The sequence below is a fragment of the Dysidea avara genome, chromosome 4, assembly GCF_963678975.1.
Source record: "Dysidea avara chromosome 4, odDysAvar1.4, whole genome shotgun sequence".
Classification (NCBI taxonomy): domain Eukaryota; kingdom Metazoa; phylum Porifera; class Demospongiae; order Dictyoceratida; family Dysideidae; genus Dysidea; species Dysidea avara.
The window spans coordinates 10,368,860-10,393,490 of record NC_089275.1 but is presented as its reverse complement, the minus strand read 5'-3'; the positions used below and the strand labels follow the sequence as shown (position 1 = coordinate 10,393,490).

Genomic DNA, 24,631 nt, shown 5'->3' with positions numbered 1-24,631 from the left:
GATAAAGATGGCCGTACACCACTGCACATGACTGCTATTCATGGCTTCTATCTCAGGACTGAAACTCTTATTCACCATGGTGAGTCCTTCATGCTTAGTGTGTAAAACACCATGTATTACCACAACGTGTACATGCGTGATTATGCTATTATATAACAAGTAAAATTAAGACACTTACAAAGTGCCAATGCAAATGTGTGCATACATAGGTGCACGTGTGGAGATAACTGACAGTGAAAAGAACACAGCATTGCACATTGCTGCTAGACATGGCCATGGTGCGGTAGTGAAGACTCTCATTGGTAATGGGGCTGACATCTTCAAGTAAGGCCGTTGTCGAAATTTTAATAGAACTATAACAACTGTAACAACTTTCTTTTATAACTGTCAGGATTGTATAATGCAATAGAAACGTTACAATAAACATTTCATAGGGTGCGAGCTAGTGGTATGCTGCCAGTTCACATGGCTTGTCTGAATGGTTATTCCAACTGTGTGGAGAATTTACTATCTACTGGTAAGTATGGATTAAAAGAGAAAAAAAAATTCATGTAGGGGTTCTTTAAAATTCCCCTGATTAATTTTCATGGTAGGCTATTATTTTTATTGAATGCAAAAAAAAATTAAGCATCCCAATTACTGTTCTTTGTGATTTGGTCTCGTGAATTTTTTACTGCTTTTTTGTCTTCTATTTTTGTGACAGAGCATAGTGTGATGTCAAACTTGGATGACAATCGTCGGTCTTGTCTCCATGCTGCAGCTTGTGGAGGGTGCGTAGCTACATTATGTACAGTAGATAACAGCTGAACATTTTATTGATGCATTGTTGTATGGAGATATATGTATGTACGTACGTGTGCTGGTACAGCTAAACCCTATTTAAGTGTACTCATGGATTCAGATCAAGTTACAGGGGGATATGTGTTATGTTGTTAACTTACAAGCAATCAAAGTACATATTATGTGCGAACATTTCCTTTGCCCTTTAGCGTTTTCCTATGGAGTGCATAAGTTTTGTTGATACCTTTGTAGAAGTGGCTGTACATTGGTAATGATAAAAGTTTTGTGCCCATATCTGAAAGGTGTCTATTCTTTAGCTATCTCACGTTCTGCGTGTGTGTATTTATTAGTGATGCACCGATACCACTTTTTCCCTAGCGATTCGATACTGATACATTTGAGGCCAGAAATGGCCGATACCGATCTGATACCGATACTTTGTCCCACAGGCATTTCTCTCAAGAAACAGCTAGTGATTTAGCTTACTAAACTCATTTGCTAATCCCATCACAGGGCCGGAGGAGGGAAAATTGAGTTGGTCAGGCCATTGACTATAATGTTGAAATTGCTACTATATACATGCCAATGAGAGAGGAGCTGTTGCACAGTGTGCAAAGCACACTCTGCAAAGTGCGAAGCACGAGCATTCTAGGGGGATCTGCGGGCATGCCCCCACAGGAAATTTTTGAAAATTAGACACTCAGATATGCAATTTTGGTGAAATTTCACTGCTAGCTAGCTATATAAATATGCTCAAGCCTATCTGTTGTTCTTCAGACTTTCTATACTATGTATAATTGTAGACCTGACATACAGGGGACACAGCATGAAACTTGCTGTATGGTTCATTTAGTTATAGCTAACAATTAGAAGTTCAAGGGGGGTCTGGGGGTGCAACCCCCAGGAGCTGCAGAATTTTTGCAATTTAAAGGCTTGAAAATGCCTTAAAATTTAAAATTGATGCTAAATTTTAAAGTAAATCTAGGCCATACCTATTTGAAAAGTTGTTGCTCGGACCCGACCGACCCTCTTATTTCAAAAGACCAAAAAAAAACTCACGTGACGGACTTGTAGCCGAAATGGCGGCTAATGCGTGGTTATCTGTTATAGCATAGATATACAGACAAGTACCCGGGATTGGAATCATCCGGTTTTTCGTGCCGGATCATTGTTACCGGAAGTAGCAATATCTTCAAATTTATCACACAGAAGACTACTTCTACTCTTGTGAGTACTTCCTAAAACATTAATACTTAGTTGCCGTGCGCTATAAGTCTGGTTCCCTGGATAATGGTGGCTACGCATCGAGGGACACATCTACAAACCAGGCCCTACCGCTAATTAACCACCCCCTTTCGCGAGGAAGGCTTACCAACGACTAAACAAACACTCTCACATATTGACATTTTACAGAAACGTATTGTGAACGGTGTATTCAGTCACTATCCCGCCTTTTTCGAAGGGGGTAACAATGATCCGGAGAACGCGTTTGTATTGAAGTTATTGGCTCACGTGAGATGATTCCAATCCCGGGTACTTGTCTGTATATCTATGGTTATAGCGAAGAAAGGAGCTGTTGTTGTGTACCCTCGTACAATTCGTTGTCAACAATGGAATGACACGTTTGTAATGGTTTTTTTTAAATATGATTGTTTTTTGTTTTTTTCGACCTATCGACCCTAACTTTTCCTTAAAAAATCCGAGCAACAATTTTTCAAATAGGTATGGCCCTAGCTAGAGTAAGTGATCTATTGTCGGACACCATCTATAATCGGACACCTTTTCTCAGAAACTACCAGGCCGAATCTTCTGAATTTTGCCACAGGTAAACTTCACACTTAGCCTAGCAATGTACCAAAATTTGGACTGGAAAGCTTTAGTGGTTGCTTTGCTACAGCCCATTAAAGTGACTGTCCGAAAACCTCTAATATCGGATGTTTACCTCTTTTATCGGACACCGCCCAGCAATCCTCCACTAAAAGATGAAATTCCTCACAACCACCACTGACTGTTAGGGGAATACATGTACTTTCTAAGCAGCCATAGTTTGTTTCATTCCTCCACTCGTAAGCGGAGCTACAACCATTAATATTCGGGTGTGTCGCGACCTCTATAATCAGACAGAGCAGAATTTCAAAGCTACCTTTTAGGTATGATTAGCCATGAAAATTAAAGGTGTGGTACAAAATCTAATTGGATTTCCAAGGAGTCGTAAAATTTTACCATTTTAGCGATCAGTATGCTACTGTGGGACTCCACAAAATGACTTATGGACTGTTCCGAAGAACTTTTAGCACTGAAATGCATGGATGTAGCACAAAGGGGAGGGACTAAAGTCCTTCCACCCCTCCACTTCCAATTATCAAGATATACTCTAATAGAGCAGTCAGCTACTCTAATAGAGCAGTCATGTGTCCAAACAAACATTTAGATTCAGGCTTTAGTAAAATTCAGTCACCTTTGTTACCAAAATCAATTTCAGAAGACTACTCTTCAACTTTCCTGTTGGGGGTATTCCCCCAGACTCCCTTGATAGAACATGCTTTGCGTGGTAAGAATGCTTCTCACTCTCTACCAGCCATGCTACTTAAGCCTTTCATGCACCTAATTAACTTTTGCTATCTGCTCTTACAGCCATGCATGTCACACATGCTTTGCAACACGCTAAACAAAAGGTAGTTTTGTATGAAATAAACAACTAGCTACATGCACTCACTGTGATCAAGACACACGATAGTGTGTCATGCGGCCCAAGAAGCCGGCGCGCCACACCGTGAGTATATTGACAGGAAGAAAGAAAACGTCATTTTCACACATTTGTATCTCGGTGATACCTCATCCGATTGGAACCAAATTTGCTGCAGAGTTGTCCGCCAGCTAGGGGAGTCTACATTCCAAATTTGAAGGAAATCACTCAAGCCATGTCCGAGATACGAGTGGCCAAAGTTTCGTTTTTTTTTTCTTCTTCGTCTTTTCGCACACTTGCAAAAATTGCTATAACAAGCAAACGCTACTCCGATCGCCTTGAAATTTGGCACACCTAAAGGGAGTCCAACAGCGAATCCTAGCATCAACTTTGGTACAAATCCGATGAATGGTTCAGGAGTTATGACCGATTATTCTCGTAAAACAAGATCGATTTGTTGTCACGCCTACAAGGTAAACCGCTTCATGGAATGAGTTGAAAATTGCTATGTAGATGGAGTAACCATCGTAGGAGTGCCTTTTGGTGGTTTGAAAGGAATCGAGATAAAGACCATGGAGATATGACACAAAACCCAACCTGTGTCACAATTACGCGATCGATTTTTACTAATAAAAAAGTATTAGTTTTCACGCCTACCAGGCAAACCGCTTAGAGCAATGAGCTGAAATCGGTGTATAGCTGGAATAATCTTCATAGAAAGTCCTAGCAGTAGTACAGAAGAATCGGAATACAAACCACTGAGCTACGATTCGAAAGCCAACTCCGTGTAGCAAATGAGAGATCGAGATACTCTAATAGAACAGTCACCCTAATAGAGCATTCAGCTAATTTATTTACTCCATTATAGAATTTTATTACATCACAAGTTATTCTGTAGGGAGTTCAGCTGCAAACAGTTAATCTTATAGACAGTTCAGTAAGAAGACAGTCACCATGTGGAGAGTTAAGCAAAATATATCACTATAGAGATTCAGAACATTACAAGTCACACTGAAGAAAGTTCAGCTATAAACAAGTCATGCACCCTGTAGAGAATTCAGCTACAATTAAGTCACTCTCTAGAGAATTCAGCTACACAGAATTCAGCTACACACAAGTCACTGTGGAGAGAGTTCAGCTACAAACAAATTACCCTTTAGAGTGATCAGCAATGAACAAATCAACAAAAAATCTACCTGTAGAGAGATAAGCTAGAAACAAATCACCCTGTAGAGAGTTCAGCTACAAAAAATCACCCTGTAGAGACATCAGCTAGAAACTAGACACAATGTAAGGAGTTCAGCTACAAGCAATCACCCTGTAGAGAGTTCAGCTAAAACAAATCAACCTGCAGAGAGATCAGCTACAAACAAATCACCTTATAGAGAGTTCAGCTACAAACAAATTACCCTGTAGAGAGATCGGCTACAAACAAATCAACCTGCAGAGAGATCAGCTACACACAAATCAACTTGTAGAGAGATCAGCTACAAACAAATCACCCTGTAGAGAGATCAGCTACAAACTACACACAATGTAAGGAGTTCAGCTACAAACAAATCACCCTGTAGAGAGTTCAGCTAAAACAAATCAACCTGCAGAGAGATCAGCTACAAACAAATCACCTTATAGACAGTTCAGCTACAAACAAATTACCTTGTAGAGAGATCGGCTACAAACAAATCAACCTGCAGAGAGATCAGCTACACACAAATCAACTTGTAGAGAGATCAGCTACAAACAAATCACCCTGTAGAGAGATCAGCTACAAACTACACACAATGTAAGGAGTTCAGCTACAAACAAATCACCCTGTAGAGAGTTCAGCTAAAACAAATCAACCTGCAGAGAGATCAGCTACAAACAAATCACCTTATAGACAGTTCAGCTACAAACAAATTACCTTGTAGAGAGATCGGCTACAAACAAATCAACCTGCAGAGAGATCAGCTACACACAATTCAACTTGTAGAGAGATCAGCTACAAACAAATCACCCTGTAGAGAGATCAGCTACAAACTAGACACAATGTAAGGAGTTCAGCTACAAGCAAATCACCCTGTAGAGAGTTCAGCTACAAACAAACCAACCTGTAGAGCAATCAGCTAGAAACAAATCACCCTGAAGAGAGGTCAGCTACAAAAAATCACCCTGTAGAGATATCAGCTAGAAACAAATCACCCTGAAGAGAAGTCAGTTACAAAAAATCACCTTGTAGAGAGATCAACTACAAACAAATTACCCTGTAGAGAGATCGGCTACAAACAAATCAACCTGTAGAGAGATCATCTAGAAACAAATCAACCTGCAGAGTGATCAGCTACAAACAAATGAGCTTGTAGAGAGATCAGTTACACACAAATCAACCTGTAGTGAGATAAGCTAGAAACAAATCACCCTGTAGAGAGTTCAGCTAAAACAAATCAATCTGCAGAGAGATCAGCTACATACAAATCACCATATAGATAGCTCAGCTACAAACAAATTACCTTGTAGAGAGATCGACTACAAACAAATCGCCCTGCAGAGAGATGAGCTACAAAAAATCACCTTGTAGAGAGATCAACTACAAACAAAACACTTTGCAGAGAGTTCAGCTACAAACAAATCAACCTTTAGAGCGATCAGCAATAAACAAATCAACCTGTAGAGAGATCATCTAGAAACAAATCAACCTGCAGAGAGATCAGCTACAAACAAATCAGCTTGTAGAGAGATCAGTTACACACAAATCAACCTGTAGAGAGATAAGCTAGAAACAAATCACACTGTAGAGAGTTCAGCCAAAACAAATCAATCTGCAGAGAGATCAGCTACAAACAAATCACCTTATAGATAGTTCAGCTACAAACACATTACCTTGTAGAGAGATCGGCTACAAACAAATCACCCTGCAGAGAGATCAGCTACTCACAAATCAACTTGTATAGAGATCAGCTACAAACAAATCACCCTGTAGAGAGATCAGCTACAAACTAGACACAAAGTAAGGAGTTCAGCTACAAGCAAATTACCCTGTAGAGAGTTCATTTACAAACAAATCAACCTGTAGAGCAATCAGCTAGAAACAAATCACCCTGAAGAGAGGTCAGCTACAAAAAATCACCCTGTAGAAAGATCAGCTAGAAACAAATCACCCTGAAGAGAGGTCAGCTACAAAAAAATCACCCTGTAGAGAGATCGCGGCTACAAACAAATTACCCTGTAGAGAGATCGGCTACAAACAAATCAACCTGCAGAGAGATCAGCTACACACAAATCAACTTGTAGAGAGTTCAGCTACAAACAAATTACCCTGTAGAGAGATTGGCTACAAACAAATCAGCCTGTAGAGAGTTCAGCTAAAACAAATCAACCTGCAGAGAGATCAGCTACAAACAAATCACCTTATAGACAGTTCAGCTACAAACAAATTACCCTGTAGAGAGATCGGCTACAAACAAATCAACCTGCAGAGAGATCAGCTACACACAAATCAACTTGTAGAGAGATCAGCTACAAACAAATCACCTTGTAGAGAGATCAGCTACAAACTACACACAATGTAAGGAGTTCAGCTACAAGTAAATCACCCTGTAGAGAGTTCAGCTACAAACAAATCAACCTGTAGAGAGATCATCTAGAAACAAATCAACCTGCAGAGTGATCAGCTACAAACAAATCAGCTTGTAGAGAGATCAGTTACACACAAATCAACCTGTAGAGAGATAAGCTAGAAACAAATCACCCTGTAGAGAGTTCAGCTAAAACAAATCAATCTGCAGAGAGATCAGCTACATACAAATCACCATATAGATAGCTCAGCTACAAACAAATTACCTTGTAGAGAGATCGACTACAAACAAATCACCCTGCAGAGAGATCAGCTACACACAAATCAACTTGTATAGAGATCAGCTACAAAGAAATCACCCTGTAGAGAGATCAGCTACAAACTAGACACAAAGTAAGGAGTTCAGCTACAAGCAAATTACCCTGTAGAGAGTTCATCTACAAACAAATCAACCTGTAGAGCAATCAGCTAGAAACAAATCACCCTGAAGAGAGGTCAGTTACAAAAAATCACCCTGTAGAGAGATATGCTAGAAACAAATCACCCTGTAGAGAGTTCAGCTACAAGCAAAACACCCTGTAGAGAGATCAGCTAGAAACAAATCACCCTGTAGAGAGTTCAGCTAAAACAAATCAATCTGCAGAGAGATCAGCTACATACAAATCTCCATATAGATAACTCAGCTACAAACAAATTACCTTGTAGAGAGATCGACTACAAACAAATCACCCTGCAGAGAGATCAGCTACACACAAATCAACTTGTATAGAGATCAGCTACAAACAAATCACCCTGTAGAGAGATCAGCTACAAACTAGACACAAAGTAAGGAGTTCAGCTACAAGCAATTACCCTGTAGAGAGTTCATCTACAAACAAATCAACCTGTAGAGCAATCAGCTAGAAACAAATCACCCTGAAGAGAGGTCAGTTACAAAAAAATCACCCTGTAGAGAGATTAGCTACAAACAAATCACCCTGTAGAGAGATCAGCTAGAAACTAGACACAATGTAAGGAGTTCAGCTACAAGCAAATCACCCTTTAGTGTGTTCAGCTACAAACAAATCAACCTGCAGTGAGATCACCTACAAAAAAGCACCTTGTACAGAGTTCAGCTACAAACAAATTACCCTGTAGAGAGATCGGCTACAAACAAATCAACCTGTAGAAAGATCAGCTACACACAAATCACCCTGTAGAGAGATCAGCTAGAAACTAGACACAATGTAAGGAGTTCAGCTACAAGTAAATCACCCTGTAGAGAGTTCAGCTAAAACAAATCAACCTGCAGAGAGATCAGCTACAAATAAATCACCTTATAGACAGTTCAGTTACAAACAAATTACCTTGTAGAGAGATCGGCTACAAATTAATCAACCTGCAGAGAGATCAGCTACACACAAATCAACTTGTAGAGAGATCAGCTACAAACAAATCACCCTGTAGAGAGATCAGCTAGAAACTAGACACAATGCAAGGAGTTCAGCTACAAGCAAAATCACCCTTTAGTGAGTTCAGCTGCAAACAAATCAACCTGCAGTGAGATCACCCACAAAAACGCACTTGTACAGAGTTCAGTTACAAACAAATTACCCTGTAGAGAGATCAGGTAGAAGAATTCACCTTGTAGAGAGTTCAGCAACAAAGAAACCACCATGTAGAGAGTTCAGCTGCAAATAAATCACTTGTAGAGAGTTCAGCTACAAGTAAATCCCCCTGTAGAGGGATCAGCTAGAAGAAGTCACCTTGTAGAGAGTTCAGCTACAAAGAAACCATCATGCAGAGAGTTCAGTTACAAACAAATCACCCTGTAGAGAGATCAGCTAGAAGAAGTTACCTTGTAGATAGTTCAGCTACAACAATTCACCCTGTAGAAAGATCAGCTAGAAGAAGTCACCTTGTAGAGTGTTCAGTTACAAAGAAACCATTATGCAGAGAGTTCAGCTGCAAACCAATCACTCTGTAGAGAGTTCAGCTACAAAGAAACCGCCATGTAGAGAGTTCAGCCTCAAACAAACCACCTTGTAGAGAATTCAACTACAACAAATCACCCTGTAGAGAAGAAGTTATCTTGTAGAGAGTTCAGCTACAAAGAAACCATCATGTAGGGAGTTCAGCTACAAAGAAACCACCATGTAGAGAGTTTAGCTGCAAACAAATCACCTGTAGAGAGTTCAGCTAGAAACAAATCACCCCGTAGAGAGATCAGCTGGATGAAGTCACCTTGTAGAGAGTTCAGCTACAAAGGAACCATCATGTAGAGAGTTCAGCTGCAAACAAATCACCTTGTAGAGAGTTCAGCTACAAAAAAAATCACCCTGTAGAGAGTTCAGCTAGACGAAGTCACCTTATAGAGAGTTCAGCTACAAAGAAACCATCATGTAGAGAGTTCAGCTACAAACAAACCACCATGTAGAGAGTTTAGCTGCAAACAAATCACCTGTAGAGAGTTCAGCTAGAAACAAATCACCCTGTAGAGAGACCAGCTAGAAGAGGTCACCTTGTAGAGAGTTCAGCTACAAAGAAACCATCCTGTATATAGTTCAGCTACATTTCAAGTCACCCAGTAGAGAGATCAACTGCAAAAAATATCCCGTGGGGAATAATGGGCATGTAATAAATATATTTATATAATTTGTATAATTACTAATAAAATCAAAAACAATTGAAGCATTAAAAATCTTCTTTAAGTTCTTTTCTTCTTCCTGTGGTAAAGAAAAAAACACATGGGTTAAAAAAGCCCCAAAGCCAGCCATAGGCCGGCTTTGCAGTATACAAATACAAAAAGAAGTGATATCTAATCAAAAACAGCCAAGCTGTAAAAAAAAGTGTGGCCCCCAAAAAGGCCATGGTGAAAAAAGATGTAAAATCCAAGGTGGCGGCCAAGAAATGGCTGTGATGGTAGGTTAATGGTTACATTTTAATAACGACAATTCAGGTGAATTTTGTGCCGCTTGGCACCAAATTCACCTGAATTGTCGTTATTAAAATGTAACGATTAACCTACCATCACAGCCATTTCTTGGCCGCCACCTTGGATTTCACATCTTTTTTCACCATGGCCTTTTTGGGGGCCACATCTTTTTTTACAGCTTGGCTGTTTTTGATTAGATATAGCTATACAGCTAGTAATTAGCTAGAAGATATTACAGATTTTTAAAATGAACCAAAGAAAGGCATGACATGTACACTATATAGATATAGCTGTGACAAGTGTATAATGTAGGTTAAAAACACACAATTAGCTCCAATCTGGATCGTAATTAACTGCTGGGATGGTTGTTTGCAGAAATGGCAAATATATAGTGATAGTCATCCTTGCTGGTTGTTACTCCAGGACATGAACATGTGATGTCATTCTTTGCATCTCTTATATGTGACCCAATTTCTTGACTGGATGATAGGAGTTCTTAGCAATGTACAAGTTTTGTTTTCCACCTGCAAATTAGCTATATACACATGCATGCATGTCTTATTTTTAATTAAGCGAAATCATACCTTTCATTGAGCACATTGCATAACATGTGTGACATGCATGGCTGCAAGGGATATAGCAGAAATAAGGTGCATAAGGGATTTACAAACTAGAATGGTAGCTGGTTCATACAGTTTGCAGTGTGATAAGTATACACTTATTATCATCTAAAGCATGCACTATCAAGAGGGTCTGGGAGCATGACTCCCAAAAAAAGCTTTGAAAATTAGCCTTCTGAAATTCATTTTGATGTACCAAGGTTGAAATTTTATTCAAAAATGTATCTAAATACTTATTTGAACACATGACTGTTCTATTAGAGTAGTTGACTGCTCTATTAGAGTATATCTTGATAATTGAAAGTGGAGGGGTGGAGGGACTTTAGCTCCTCCCCTTTGTGCTACACCCATGCATTTCAGTGCTAAAAGTTCTTTGGAACAGTTCATAAGTCATTTTGTGGAGTCCCACAGTAGCATACTGATCGCTAAAATGATAAAATTTTACGACTCCTTGGAAATCCAATTAGATTTTGTACCACACTTTTCATTTTCATGGCTAATTATACCTAAAAGGTAGCTTTGAAGTGATAAAACCGCGTGAAATGAAATTCTTCCCTGTCCGATTATAGAGGTCGCAACACACCCGAATATTAATGGTTGTAGCTCCGCTTACGAGTGGAGGAATGAAACAAACTATGGCTGCTTAGAAAGTACATGTATTCCCCTAACAGTCAGTGGTGGTTGTGAGGAATTTCATCTTTTAGTGGAGGATTGCTGGGCGGTGTCCGATAAAAGAGGTAAACATCCGATATTAGAGGTTTTCGGACAGTCACTTTAATGAGCTGTAGCAAAGCAACCACAAAAGCTTTCCAGTCCAAATTTTGTTACATTGCTAGGCTAAGTGTGAAGTTTATCTGTGGAAAAATTCAGAAGATTCGGCCTGGTAGTTTCTGAGAAAAAGTGTCCGATTATGGATGGTGTCCGACAATAGATCGCTTACTCTAGCTAGCGATTCCGGAATTCCGTAAATTTTGCATAAAATTTTCTCCGTGAATCTTCCATTGGAGAGTTGGCACAATCATTTCACTGCCATACGAGCGATTGATCAAACAATTGGATCATTTCTAGTGTTTCTGGGGGCAAGGAATACGATGGTGCAGTTAGTTTCCCACTACAAATATGTTTGTGTGGAGTTTTATGCTAATTATAAGATTATTTTGCAATATAGCCACCACAATGTTATGTTCTTTTTGCAAGAAACGACCCAGCACATGTTAGTTACACCAAGGTGAGCATTTTTGTCCATGTAGTTTTCAATATTACCATGCTAAAAGTCAGCAAATTTGCACCACAAATGGCTCATCTCTTTGATGTACCATTTTGGTAGCTGTCAAGGCGCTGTACATTAAGAGACAAAACAATCATATAAACAGCTATAAATCAACAGTACAACTCCTTGCTTTGCATGCACATTGTATTTTTGAGTGGAGATGACTGGAACAGAGTGGTTGCACTTCACCATGTGTGTGTTGTTTTGCCATCCGCAAGATGCTAAATGCATGCAACTATTTAGTGGCTTTCTATGGAGGTGACCTTTATTCAGAGGGTCTTACAAGTAAGGTTACACTGTGGTCCATGTAATAAGGTATTTATAACAGAAAACAGAATTTCAAAATGTTATTGCAAAGCTTGGTTACAAGCATTTGTTCAATTGTGCCATTTTTGGGCCTTTTTTCAATGGAAAGATATGGAGAAAATTTTGCCTATTTTAAAGGACAAAATTGCTTATAACTCTACCATTCTATAATGGATTTTTAAAATCTAAGTGTTTATGAGATCCTCAGGGAGTACTACTCAAGGCTATGCTAAATAAAAATTATTTCCATTAATTTTAAAATTCTCCCGGAATCGCTACTCTAGCAACTTGCAACTTTCCCCCAAATTTCACAGGGAACCCATGCAGCATGGCCCCCTTTAGCTAGGATATAATTACTATACAGTGAATTCACACAGCTACATTAAAAAGCTACACAGCTACAAAAATACAGTATACTACTATACTGGTTTGTATGAAGTGAACGGATCATCACGTAAATATACTGGTGGACAGTCACGAGACCAATCAGTATTCGAAAATGGCGCGATGTGGGTGAGACTGAGAGTTAGCTCGGTATCTCGACAGGACGAGTGGGTAGTTGAAGAGGAGTGATTTCTGCTCAACATCTCATCCAGATGGCCACCATGTAATGTATGGGTGTACAGCTTCTTGCCGCGGAATGAGTCATCTGGTTTGTCACTGCCAGCCCTTCGCCCAGTAAAAGAAGCCAAGAGAGACAAGCAAAGGAATGCTAATGATTATTTTATGAAGATTGAATTGTGATATAAGTGTGCTGGTTTAGAATCAAAGAAGGCACCTGCCTTACACGTGATAAATGCCAACTGTCAGCACACGTGATACTGTACGTAGAACCCACAATCATTTCTGTACAAAACGATACGAATACTATGCTGTACTGTAAGGTAATTGGAGGTACTATACGTGTAGTTCTGTGCTTTAGTTAGGCTGAGAAACTAGGTAACTACTCGTGTCATACATTTTCAATAAAATCTGTAAAATGTATGTAGCTACATGTAGATGTGATCGTCCAAAGATTGCTTGATAGTAATGTAGTTAGAGCTGGTCAGCTAGTTGGTTCAACTCCAGATTATTGGTCCGGCTCAGGCCTGACCAACCGGACCGTCTCCTCCGGCCTTGCATCAACTGCAGTTTGCTGGTTTTGTGGCTATCAATTACACGAAGATAAGGCCACACCAAGTCAAACCTTAGTTTCTGGTCACCCGCCCGCATGGAAAACTGGAACCCCAGTTTATGAGGACTATTATTAATATTACAGGCGCTTAAGTGTACGTGACCAAGGACAGTGAATTTTAAACACTGCAAAAGATCGAGATACTCTAATAGAGCAGTCACACTACCCTTAACTTTAATACTAGAATAGACAGATACTACTATAACGTTTTTGACTTGTCCTTGATTAGCTATATAGCTATTAGTAATGCTTCTGTTGCCAGTAAGTAACTTCAGTACAGTATGTATGTAGCATTGATCACTAGCCTAATGATCAGATATACCATAGCTTAAACTTTCCTAACAATTCAGATGTGGTCCTCTAATGATTAATCTAGTAACTCTTCTAGTGGATCTAAACTTGGACTTCCTTATCACTGATCACTGATATACTGACTAGAAATCCGGTAACATTTGGTGAGCTCAAACTTCAACTTTTCCATGATTAAATAATTGCAAGTATGGTCCTAAATTAACAAGTGCATGGCATCCCTTAGTTAAAACATTAACTTAGCTTTCCCACATGATCACTGAAAAACACTAGCCTGGAGCACTCAACAACTCAACTCAAAACTTTGACAGCTACTTTACTGAAGGTTTACTGTATAGAAGGCTGGAAACACATGCATATAAAGTTGACTAAGACTTCACATTTGAAAGAGTTTCTGATGTGTTAATATAGTTTTGGATTATTATTAGCTAGCTAATAAATAATAATTTCCTGACATAGCTAATGAAACATTTCATTTGTAAAGCAAAAGTAGCTACATGAGCAGACCTTTCCTTAGTGTTAGCTACACATTGTTGTGCTCAGCAGTGTAGCTAGCCATCAACAATTTTCCTGGTGCACTTTGCAGAAGCATAATTAACTACTTATGCTATAAGAATGTTGGTTAAGCTTGGTTGTAAACTCAATATGAAATGGGTAAATTGAGCAAAATTAATAACATTACAGTATTACTGGTGTATATGTAAGAGTCTATGATAGTCCTGAAGTCCTGATCATCCGCCCGCCCGCATCCTTTTGTTGGCTAGGGAGTGACCAGAAACTAAGGTATGACTTGGAGTGGCCTAATAGTTTATGGCTCCAATGAATCTTATTTCGTGGCTTACTTCAGTTTCTACTGTACTAATAATGCTAGTAGTTGGCTTCTTGTAAGGAATTCATGGCTTATATCAGCTTTTGATCAACTCCGTTCAATGCGCTATGTACGCCGCCATCTTGACTCGATAAGTAATTAAATGACGTCATTTAAAGTATCGGGCATTTATAGCTTTACCGATACGAGTCCGATACCGCCAAAATAGGGCCGATATCGATACTAGTATAGGTATCGGTGCATCACTAGTATTTATAAGCTTGTCCAAGTTGCATGCACTGGTTAAGGTGTTCATGTCCACTCCACATGCATACCTCTGAGTATATCTATACACATGTGTGTTTTGTCTGTTTATACTCTACCTCTTTGATAATAGGAGTGTTGAGTGTTTGGAGATGATGATCCATGAAGGATGTGATGTCAATGCTGTTGATGCTTCTGGGAGGTATTATTGTGTAGATATGTAATTGTGTGTATATAGATACAGTGTTGGGGCACTTCTCCAGTATAAAATTTTGTAATTCGATTATTTGTTTAAAGTACGTATGTTGTATTATCTGTATGTCTGCTATAGGACACCACTACACTATGCAACTTCCACTGCCCAGTTCCAGTGTGTGCTTAGTTTAGTTGCTAATGGAGCATTGGTCAATGTCTTGGACAATAGCAAGAGGACACCACTTCACTATGCCAGTTCAAGTGATGGTGATGCTAAGTAAGTTCTGACCTTTATTGATACAGTGTATGAGATGGTTGCAACGGTCTATGTATGTAATTTTACGCCTTGGCACACATTTGCATGTAAATCATAATCATTTTCATAACTTGTCTATAGCTTACTATTTCCAGGAGTTTTCCAATTTAATTCTCTTATTTGTTTATAGCTGTGTTACCCACCTGCTCTGCAACTCTGCAAAGACTGCTCAAAGAGATGACAAAGGGTTTTCTTCTCTGCATTATGCTGCTTTGAATGGGAACAGGAATGCTGTCCGAATAGTAGGTTGACTTGAAAATACAGTATATAAATAGGTCTAATATAGGAGTCTTAATACAGCAACAAGTTTTTTTGTTTTATTTTTACGTGGGGAAAGGATAGCCAGGTTCTCAGTCTGCATGGTGATCAATCACCTGCTGAGCTATAATGTCATTGTATGCTTTAGTTGTAGTGTATAGCTATTTTGCTTGTTTAGGTTGAACATAACTGTCAAATATTCTATACTGTGATATGTTATTATGCATAGCTGCTGGACTCAATGAGTGATGGGAGTGTATTTGGTACAGCCAACTGCTCCACTACACCATTTCATCTTGCTGTGAGTTAACTACGTTAATACATTAAATATTTTACCCAGTAAGATACGTACGTCCTTAACATGACGTCCTAACTGCTGTATATTACACTCAGCTACAATGCATTCTTGTATATAGGCCTACTACAACCACATTGGGGTCATTGAAGAACTGCTGTCAAGAGCCAGCATTAACCTTGACATTGTGGATGACAATGGTAAGTGTGCTTGACTGTATGACTTAGTGACACTTTATAATATGCATTGTCATCTACGTATAACTGCTTCTTTTCTTGCCTAGGCCGTACACCCCTGGATTTAGCATCTTTTCAAGGCCACAGGTGCAGTTTAGTGAGAGCAGTTTAGTGCATATATTTATATACCTAAACAGAGACATTGTGGAGTTGCTGCTGTCCAACAGTGCTACACTGTTTGTCGCAGACAACATAACCAGAAGGACTCCTTTACATGCTGCCGGTTAGCTAACAGTCTATTTTGTCACGATGGAGCCACAGTTGTTCGGTACTTTTGACAAATGCTGAAGTAACGATAGTTGAACAACTAAAGATTCATTACATGCATGTTACACACATTAGATTTTTACAAATTTAATGCACTGATCATGGTTTTAATGTGGTGCATTCTGTAGCTTGCAATGGACATGCTGACAGTGTGCAGACAATGATGAGCTATATGACCAATTCAGCTCACATTGACTGTGTGGATTGTTATGGCAGGTATAAGGTGTATGTGTTAGGCACGCTTTGTTGAATGCAGTGTGGCTACACACATGCATGTACGTTAAAATATATCTAATGTGCATATACATATACATACTTGCAAATCAGTGTAGTGATACTTGTATGTGATTTTTTTATTTTTAGGACTCCACTGATGTTGGCTGTCATGAATGGCCATTTTGGTGTGGCTCAAATTCTGGTGGAACATGGTGCTCAGGTTGATTGTGCTGACAAGAATCTTCACACTGCTCTTCATGCAGCTGTAAGCTAACACATGGCTTTAATGTCATTAAAGAATGCATACAGTACGTGTACAAGGGAAGGACTGGGTAGGATTTGTGTATAATTATTTAGATACGTAAACGCAGTTGAACATTTTTGGCTATGGCTTCAATACTTTTTGTAAACTATATTTAGGCAGCCAATGGGACTGAAGAGTGTGTTGAGATTCTGATACAGTACAAGGCTGACCCCACCGTCTCGTAAGCTATTTGTATGTGTAGTGTTATATACACAACTGCATAATATATACTGTATACATATAGATATTTTCTGGGTTATGTATTTACCCAATGTGTGTATCTCAATAGAGATTACAAGGGTCGTACTCCTGTTCACTTTGCTGCTCAGTCTGGACACTCTGGACTGCTTATCACTTTGCTGCGTGCTGGAGGCTCACCAACCTGCCCTGACAAAACAGGCTACACTCCTTTGCATTGGGCATCTTACAATGGTAATCTCGTTCGTGTATATATATATGTGTGTGTTCTATTGACTGTAGCCAGATTACTAATAAAAGATGTGCGTACCTTGTGTAACTGTTTAATGTGAAGTGTTTGTTTCATTGTGTGTGTTTTTCATTAAGGATGTTGTGTTGTTACTTTACAGGACATGAGAAATGTGTTGATGTTTTGATGGAGGTGAGTTTATACCTGCAGGCATATAGGTACCAAGTTTTGCTTTCTTCACATATAGCCAGCACTTCTTTTGATGGAGACATGAATGTCCAATGGCGGATCCAGGATGGGGCATTTGGGGCAAATGCCCCCCCCTCCCACTTCCACTGAATGATTGAAATATTAAAAGACCTAAAATTTATATAACTCATCAAAATATGCATATTATTGCATGCAAACTCACCTAAAACAAAGTCAAACAATTGTCAAATCGTCATACAGCCTTCATACGTACTAAGCACCTCTACGATTAATTATCGTGTTGTTGGTATTTAAGACATTTATAGCCTTTTAAACAGCTTTCAAGGCTTCACAACCGTCTGCAAAGGCCAAAATGGTAAATTCAACAGTGAGACACTGCTTCAAATATAACAAGACAATGTGCTCCCTGTTTGTGCCCCTCCCCTTGCCAGTTCCTGGATCCGCCCTTGATGTCTGTTACACATTCAAAGCTAACATATACGTTTTGATGATCTCTGAATGTCTGCTCTTTCATATTACAGAATGATGCTGACCTCACGGCCGGGAGCAGCTTTTCTCCACTGCATTGTGCCATGTTAGTCATGCTTCGAGATCATGTTTGTGTAATGTGTATTTACATACATGTGTGGTCTTTTCGTGCGCATATACTTTGTCTGTATTATAAATTTGATCAGCATCAATGATCACGGCTACTGTGCTGAGAACATCTTGGACACAATGGTGGGTAAAAGCATCAATGTGGATGTTGTTGATGAGTGTGGCAGGTAATAATACTATCTATTGTTAACATGTGAGTGATTATGTCGTGGGTACAGGGCAGCTACCCATGCAGCAGCTTTTGGTGACCACGTGGAGTGCTTGCAAATGTTGTTGAAGCACAAAGCAAAAGTTGATGTTATTGACAACCTCGGCAGAAGCCCACTAATGCTAGCATCTCAATTGGGTCAATTCAATGTTGTGGGTTAGTTGAACACATTACACAAGCTACTATGTGTACGGATGGAATATTTATGGAACCTGTGTTGCCATGGTTACAATGTCTCAAATTTTACCCATACGTATATCACTGATGTACATGCAATATACTCTAATATAACACACAAACATTCTATCAGTTCATGGTAACTTTAAGCAACCCTGGGTCTGCATAGCAGCCAGCTACAAAATTACTGTATATATAACTTCAGTGGCCACTGTTCAACCAACAATCTGGCTATGCCTTTTGTGAATACTATATAATCTGTCTGGCATCTTTGCTTAAGAGTATTCAATTGCAAGTAGTAGTATTCATAACAGCTTACTGTACTAATTAAAATACTGCTTACCACACTATAACTGCCACATTTATAATTTTATAAAGACAAGATATTTTTGGCTTGATTACTCTATGTTAGAATACCAGAGATATTATTACTTTTGGCTGTCATTCTTATAATTTACTAGCTGCTCTATATCAGACTGTGATTATATACACTTTGTAAACTATCGGAGGAGGGTGGAAGTGCTGCTCAAAAGAATTATGTTAATTGCATACCTCTGTTTAGAATTTCACGTGAGCCTCAATAGTTGCAATACAAAACTAGCGAACAGTGGGGATCACTGGGTATTTAGATTGTACTTCGTGTAAGCATTACGATGATGTACTTTGTTTTGTAAAATCACTTAGTTTTCAGCGCAAAACTGATGAAACACTTTCGCTCATAGTACGCTTCAAGTATGTATGTATATTCTTCAACAAGACAATGATGCCATACTGTTAGACCATTTACACGATTTAGTTAATTGCAGAAAACAAGCATTTTGCATAATTCATTTTAACGGTACTTAAACCGCTTCCACCCTCCTCTGGTAAACTATGTAGAGATGAGTAGAATTTGTTTTTTATACTGGGACGCCTCAAACCTACAAATAAGTTGCAAGGCCATAACAGATATCCAGCAAATTCTGCGTCTTGCACTTAAATATATTTTTCTTTACATACATACAGCATATCTCATGGACAATATTTTCCTTGAAAAGTTAAAGCTGACCCAGCAAGATCAGTTTGGAAATACAGCATTGCATCTGGCTTGTATCAAGGTAAATCTTGTACAAAAGTGTAATGCACTAACTTTTGTTTGTGTTGAATGTTTGCAATTGTGTGTGTGTGTGTGTGTGTGTGTGTGTGCTTGTGCGTGTGCGTGTGTGTGTGCACACGTCTGTGTGCAGGTCTGTGTGTGTGTGTGTGTGTGCACGTCTGGAGTGTGTGTGCACGTGTGTGTGTGTGTGTGTGTGTGCACGTCTATGTGTGTGCACGTCTGTGTGTGTGTGTGTGTGTGTGTGTGTGTGTCTGTGTGTCTGTGTGTCTGTGTGATTTTAATATATTGTACATACTTCCTGCTGTTTGTATGTACTGTATGTGATTGTTTAATGTATCAATTACAGGGTCATGAAAACTGTGGGCTGACTATCCTAGAGAAATGTGGTGATGAAATAATGTCCATTGCCAATCAAGACCAAAAAATGTTAGTTTTATTATTGTCAACCTATGAATAGATATGCAAGTAGAGGAGGTTGAGAAGCACTCTAAGCATCACCTAATGATATTGTCCTTATTTGCATTGTTTTTATGATTCGCATAACCCTCAGTGGTCATAATACAAAACTGAAAAACGATAGGGTTAGTTAAATATTCAGATTGTATACTTCACATTTGTTTCAATGTACTTTGTAAAGATGCTTGAGCCCTGGGTGAAATTAATAAGTTACCAAACTTGTCATGTACATACATACTGTACATATTCTATAAATGGAATAACAATGCTTTACTGTATTATATTGAGGTCACCTTTATAAATGAATTTTGTGTAATTTGTATGTGTCCAACCTCTTTAATTCAACTTGTTCTAAGTAATTAGATATGTATTTCATAATTTTTTTTTGTAAAATTATATACTTGAACAATATGCCAAATAACTATCATAGGCCTCTTCATGTGGCAGCCAGGAGTGGTTGTGTGCAGGTTGTGCAGAATCTAGTGACAAGAGGAGCTGATTTGTTTTCAGTGGATAACGAAGGTAATAAAGTAGTTTTGCAGGCCATGCGGTATTAGGTACGTACAGTATGTTACAATAATGCATGTTTCTCAATAGTTAGAACCATTTTATAACAAGCGTGATTTTATCCCTGCTATGAAACAATGAAAAACATTTAGCAATTCATTTAGGAGTGTTCCACAATTTTCTGCTTTTTTGCGAGCGTACAAACCATACACTAGGGGGAGGGGATAAAATCGCATGTACGCTTTTTTAAAATGTTGATCATATGAGTTGGCAAGAAATCCGAATGTAGTGATAAGGCTCTAGTAGTAACCTCTACTGCTACTTATTCAGTGTCCAATTATAAACGGTGGACTAAAGTGAGCTGATATTGTTAATGCATGGGCCCAAGCCAACGCATGATTGGACGAAATTGTGCTTCGGCAACTCAGTGAACTCTGGAAAACAGTGTAGCTAGGGTTAGCTACCAATGAAAAGAAGTTTTATGAATCTACTGGTAAGACGGTTATCAGCGTGATAACACGTACTATAGGCTTTATATACTTTTATAACAGCACTTACTTTTCTTTCTCTTTAGTCTTAGCCTAGCAATTAACACTGATAAACGGTTACAACTGAATAGCTTGTAGCTACACTGCTTGTTGCTTTTGTTTTCTACCTGCAGAAGGTGTTATTGTGGGTTTAGGAATACTGTTGGGTATGGGAGGCTGGATTATGTGGGTACTAATTTGTTTACACTACATAGTTGTGGTAGTTGTGGGTTGCCTATAGAGAAAACCTATCTCTGCAGTGTGCCAGTGTTGGGATGGTTTTGTATGAACACATTGAAGATAGCCAAGAACTGTTTCTATGATGTGTATGTACACATTTGCAAATGTGCATCAGCTGCAAGTACTAATGCCTGTTATGTGTAGGAATGTTTTCAGGGTATCAACTTCAAAAACATTAAAATGATAAGATGCCTAAAAGATAAAACAAATACCTGCTATACAATACATCCATGTGTCAACATCTATGCAGTATGCTTTGGGCTGGGGGGTAGGGGGTTAGAAAAAGGAGTACTCTTTGTACGCTTGCAAAAAAGCAGAAAATTGTGGACCACCCCTTAAGAAAATATATACATGAGAGAGTAGTTAGAATTACAGTATGTGAGTACAGGTATAGCAATGCTCCATACAGTGTGGGTATTGCAAACTACAAAAGTAAAGTTACTTTGTGCCTTTAAAAAATGCATACCGTGGCTATATTGACACCAGCTAATAGTGCATGTCTTGGGCAGTCTTTAGTGGGATAAGCAAGACACTGATATAAAGTCTAAGTAGCAACAGTGAAGACATCAGTTGCAATGAAAGACTTTATTATTACAAGTACACAGAAAAAGTTGGAATTTTCAACTAGAGTAAGGACCATAGCACATCGATAAAAGGTCCTGAAACAAGTTGGAGCATGCACGATATTAAATCGCAAAGAAGTGTTATATCCCTACTGTGCATTTCCATTATGGTATCTTGAGCACAGTAGGGATATAACACTTCTTATTGTTTTACTGTGATTTAATATGGTGCCTACTCCAACTTGTTTCAGTACTTTTTATCGCTGTGTTATGGTCCCTACTCTAGTTGAAAATTCCAAATTTTTCTGTGTACTTGTTTGTTAACTTTTTTTGTAAATACTTATTATGACTGGTGAACCCACACATAACACATCTGAAATGGCACCGCACGCCCCAGCTATATCAATTATCATCTAAAAGGTGAAGTATCCATTACGCTTCGTTGTCAACTATGTTTAACTGGTTACACAGAATTTCGGATCAAGAACTGTTTGAAAAGCACCTCTGCAATCTGCGCATATATTAAAAGAAAGAAATGGTGCTGTGCGTCCCAGTTATATTAATTATCGTCTGAAAGGTGAAGTAGCAATTATGCTTTGTTGTCTGCTATGTTCAACCCGTTACATAGTAGTACGAAACAAGAACTGTTCGAAAAGCACCTCTTCAATCAAAATAACCACTGCGAAAAATACGGACGATTTCCATTATGAAGGGAAGCCATCATGTGCTACCACCAAATTGACACTTTTCACTGTCAGCAAAGATGAATGGGACACAAAGGAGGACACTGGTAAGTCCATGAAGAATGCATTGTACATACTGCGGTATGCCAAAAGGCACCAGTCGGGCTGAAGCGACGTCAAACAGTGAAAAAATCAAGCCCGTAGCCTTAGCCATTATCGAGTTACACTTGTCTGAAGGCGTCAGGCAGTCAGTCAGAAAATTCCATTAAATAAATCATTTTTAAAATTCTGTAGCAACTTGTTGAAAACGTTTCAGGTCAATCTGAAAGTTTGTTTGGACTTAGTTTTACCTATCCAATACTGCCTCATCGTTGTCAGGAAAAATTGAGGCTGGTTTTTGGGCGATATTATTCTGTGGGCCATGCCTACTCCTTTGTGTTCCCTACTATACAGTAACAATCGTACTGTATGATGCTATGTAGTCAGTTATCGTTCTGCTTTGAAGTAGATTCAGTTTTTTTCTTTACCAGTGCTCCTTCTAAAGCTATATTCTTGAAACAAAGGAGGACTCTAGCTGGCAGTTAGTTTTGTAGTTACTGCATGTGTTCCGGCATGGACTAAATCTACAAGTTTCATCTAAGATTTTTTTTATGGTCAAACAGTGTCTCTGGTAAACATGATTAATGTAATAGCTTTAATGTATGCTTGTATACATTGAATGAATAAATATTCGACTATAGATGCACTGTATAACACTACCAGTGTAACACTGTAAGGTGATTTTATTATACATGTAATGTGTATCATCATCATCATTAGGTTATATGCCAATTTTGTGCTGTGCTCCAAGTATAAAGATTGCTGAGTGTCTAGACTGCATCTTGCAAGCTATGCTGAATGCTAAGAAAGAAAATGACTAGCTATTAAGCACAGGAGTGTGAATGTTGAACTGTACACATTTTGTAGTATATTATTAGGTACTTTGTAGAGAGGTTTATGCAGTATTGTACTATATTGTACAAATTTTGTGTTGTGTGAAAAGTTTAAAATGTTATAATGGTAATGACATGGTACCAAGGGTTTGCATGATTGGTTTTTCAGATTGTCACAGTTGATGTATGCACCAATGGCGGATCCAGGATGAGGCATTTGGGGCAAATTCCCCACCCCCTCCCTCCCCCCAACCCCTCCTCCATTCCACTGACAATGTGTAGGAACCAGCCATACTTCTATTAAATACTAAGGTCAAGATCAGTTTATGAATCTCATGAAAATAATGCGTATTTTAATATATATTTATTACAAATTCACCTGTAGTGAGGCGGTTAAGTCATATGATCGTTCACTTTGTGATAAAAGCACCAAATTTGGTGTGGTAATACTTTACTTCATGCATTTTCATTTTAGGATGGGTACCATTAAAAATTACAATGGTAAACCCACCATTATTAACATTTTTGAAAAGCTTTGAACCAAGGAAACCTTACAAACGTACACTTCTTAGCTCTACATGCATTCAACATATAAATGAACATGAAAACATGTTGGTGTGTAGCAAGAACATGTTTATAGTAAATTGCTTGTATTTTTCAGTATAATCATGGCCACACACTAGAGCTGCATTTTACCTGAAATGCATTGCAGCCAAAATTTGTGACCGAATTTGACAAAACAAGGCTTCCACACATCCAATTTTCTGACTTTAACAAACTGTAACTTGACTACTCAGTAAGTTATTTACCTAAAATTTTTACACAATTCTTTCCCAGTAAATAACAGGTCAAAATTTTTAACCAATTACATGCTCCTTCATCGAGTTATTGTCCTTCAAAGTCATAAAACTGGATGTGTGTGGAAGCCTTGTTTTGTCAAATTCGGTCACATTTTAACAATTACATTGATACTCTGAATCGATTAACATCATGTTTTTTGCTGTTGTGGATCACTGTATAGTAGGGTCCACAAAGGTTTGGGTATGGCACATGAAAAACATCACTCAAAAACCACCCTCACTTTTCCCTGATGAGGAGGAGGCAGTGTTGGTTAGGTAAAACTATATAAACCTAAAATAGCCTTCAGATCAACCCGAAACGCTTTCAACAAGTTGCTATGGAATTTTAAAATAAATATATTAAACAGAATTTTATAGTGACTGAATGACTAACTGAT

General features: G+C 38.6%; 1 protein-coding gene across 1 annotated transcript; it reads left to right on the top strand.

Moving 5' to 3' along the window:
* On the top strand, positions 1–23,528 carry LOC136253172 (serine/threonine-protein phosphatase 6 regulatory ankyrin repeat subunit A-like). Its single transcript, XM_066045799.1, has 23 exons — positions 1–79; positions 210–324; positions 435–517; positions 704–770; positions 14,818–14,886; positions 15,016–15,156; positions 15,326–15,437; positions 15,683–15,754; positions 15,870–15,948; positions 16,032–16,071; positions 16,122–16,207; positions 16,380–16,467; positions 16,615–16,732; positions 16,888–16,952; positions 17,061–17,203; positions 17,359–17,390; positions 17,930–17,982; positions 18,083–18,172; positions 18,224–18,369; positions 19,396–19,487; positions 19,833–19,912; positions 20,373–20,464; positions 23,282–23,528. The coding sequence occupies exons 1-23, from the start codon at positions 28–30 to the stop codon at positions 23,380–23,382; spliced, it is 2,016 nt and encodes a 671-aa protein (XP_065901871.1). The 5' UTR covers positions 1–27; the 3' UTR covers positions 23,383–23,528.
* Positions 23,529–24,631: the final 1,103 nt, after the last annotated feature.

What these genes read in the sequence shown, in the direction of transcription:
- LOC136253172 (XM_066045799.1), top strand. Translation starts at nt 28, where the DNA reads ATGACTGCTATTCATGGCTTCTATCTCAGGACTGAAACTCTTATTCAC. An exon ending in AATGGGGCTGACATCTTCAA is followed by an intron (nt 325 to 434) that starts GTAAGGCCGTTG and finishes AACATTTCATAG; the next exon opens with GGTGCGAGCTAGTGGTATGC. An exon ending in GGAGAATTTACTATCTACTG is followed by an intron (nt 518 to 703) that starts GTAAGTATGGAT and finishes TTTTTGTGACAG; the next exon opens with AGCATAGTGTGATGTCAAAC.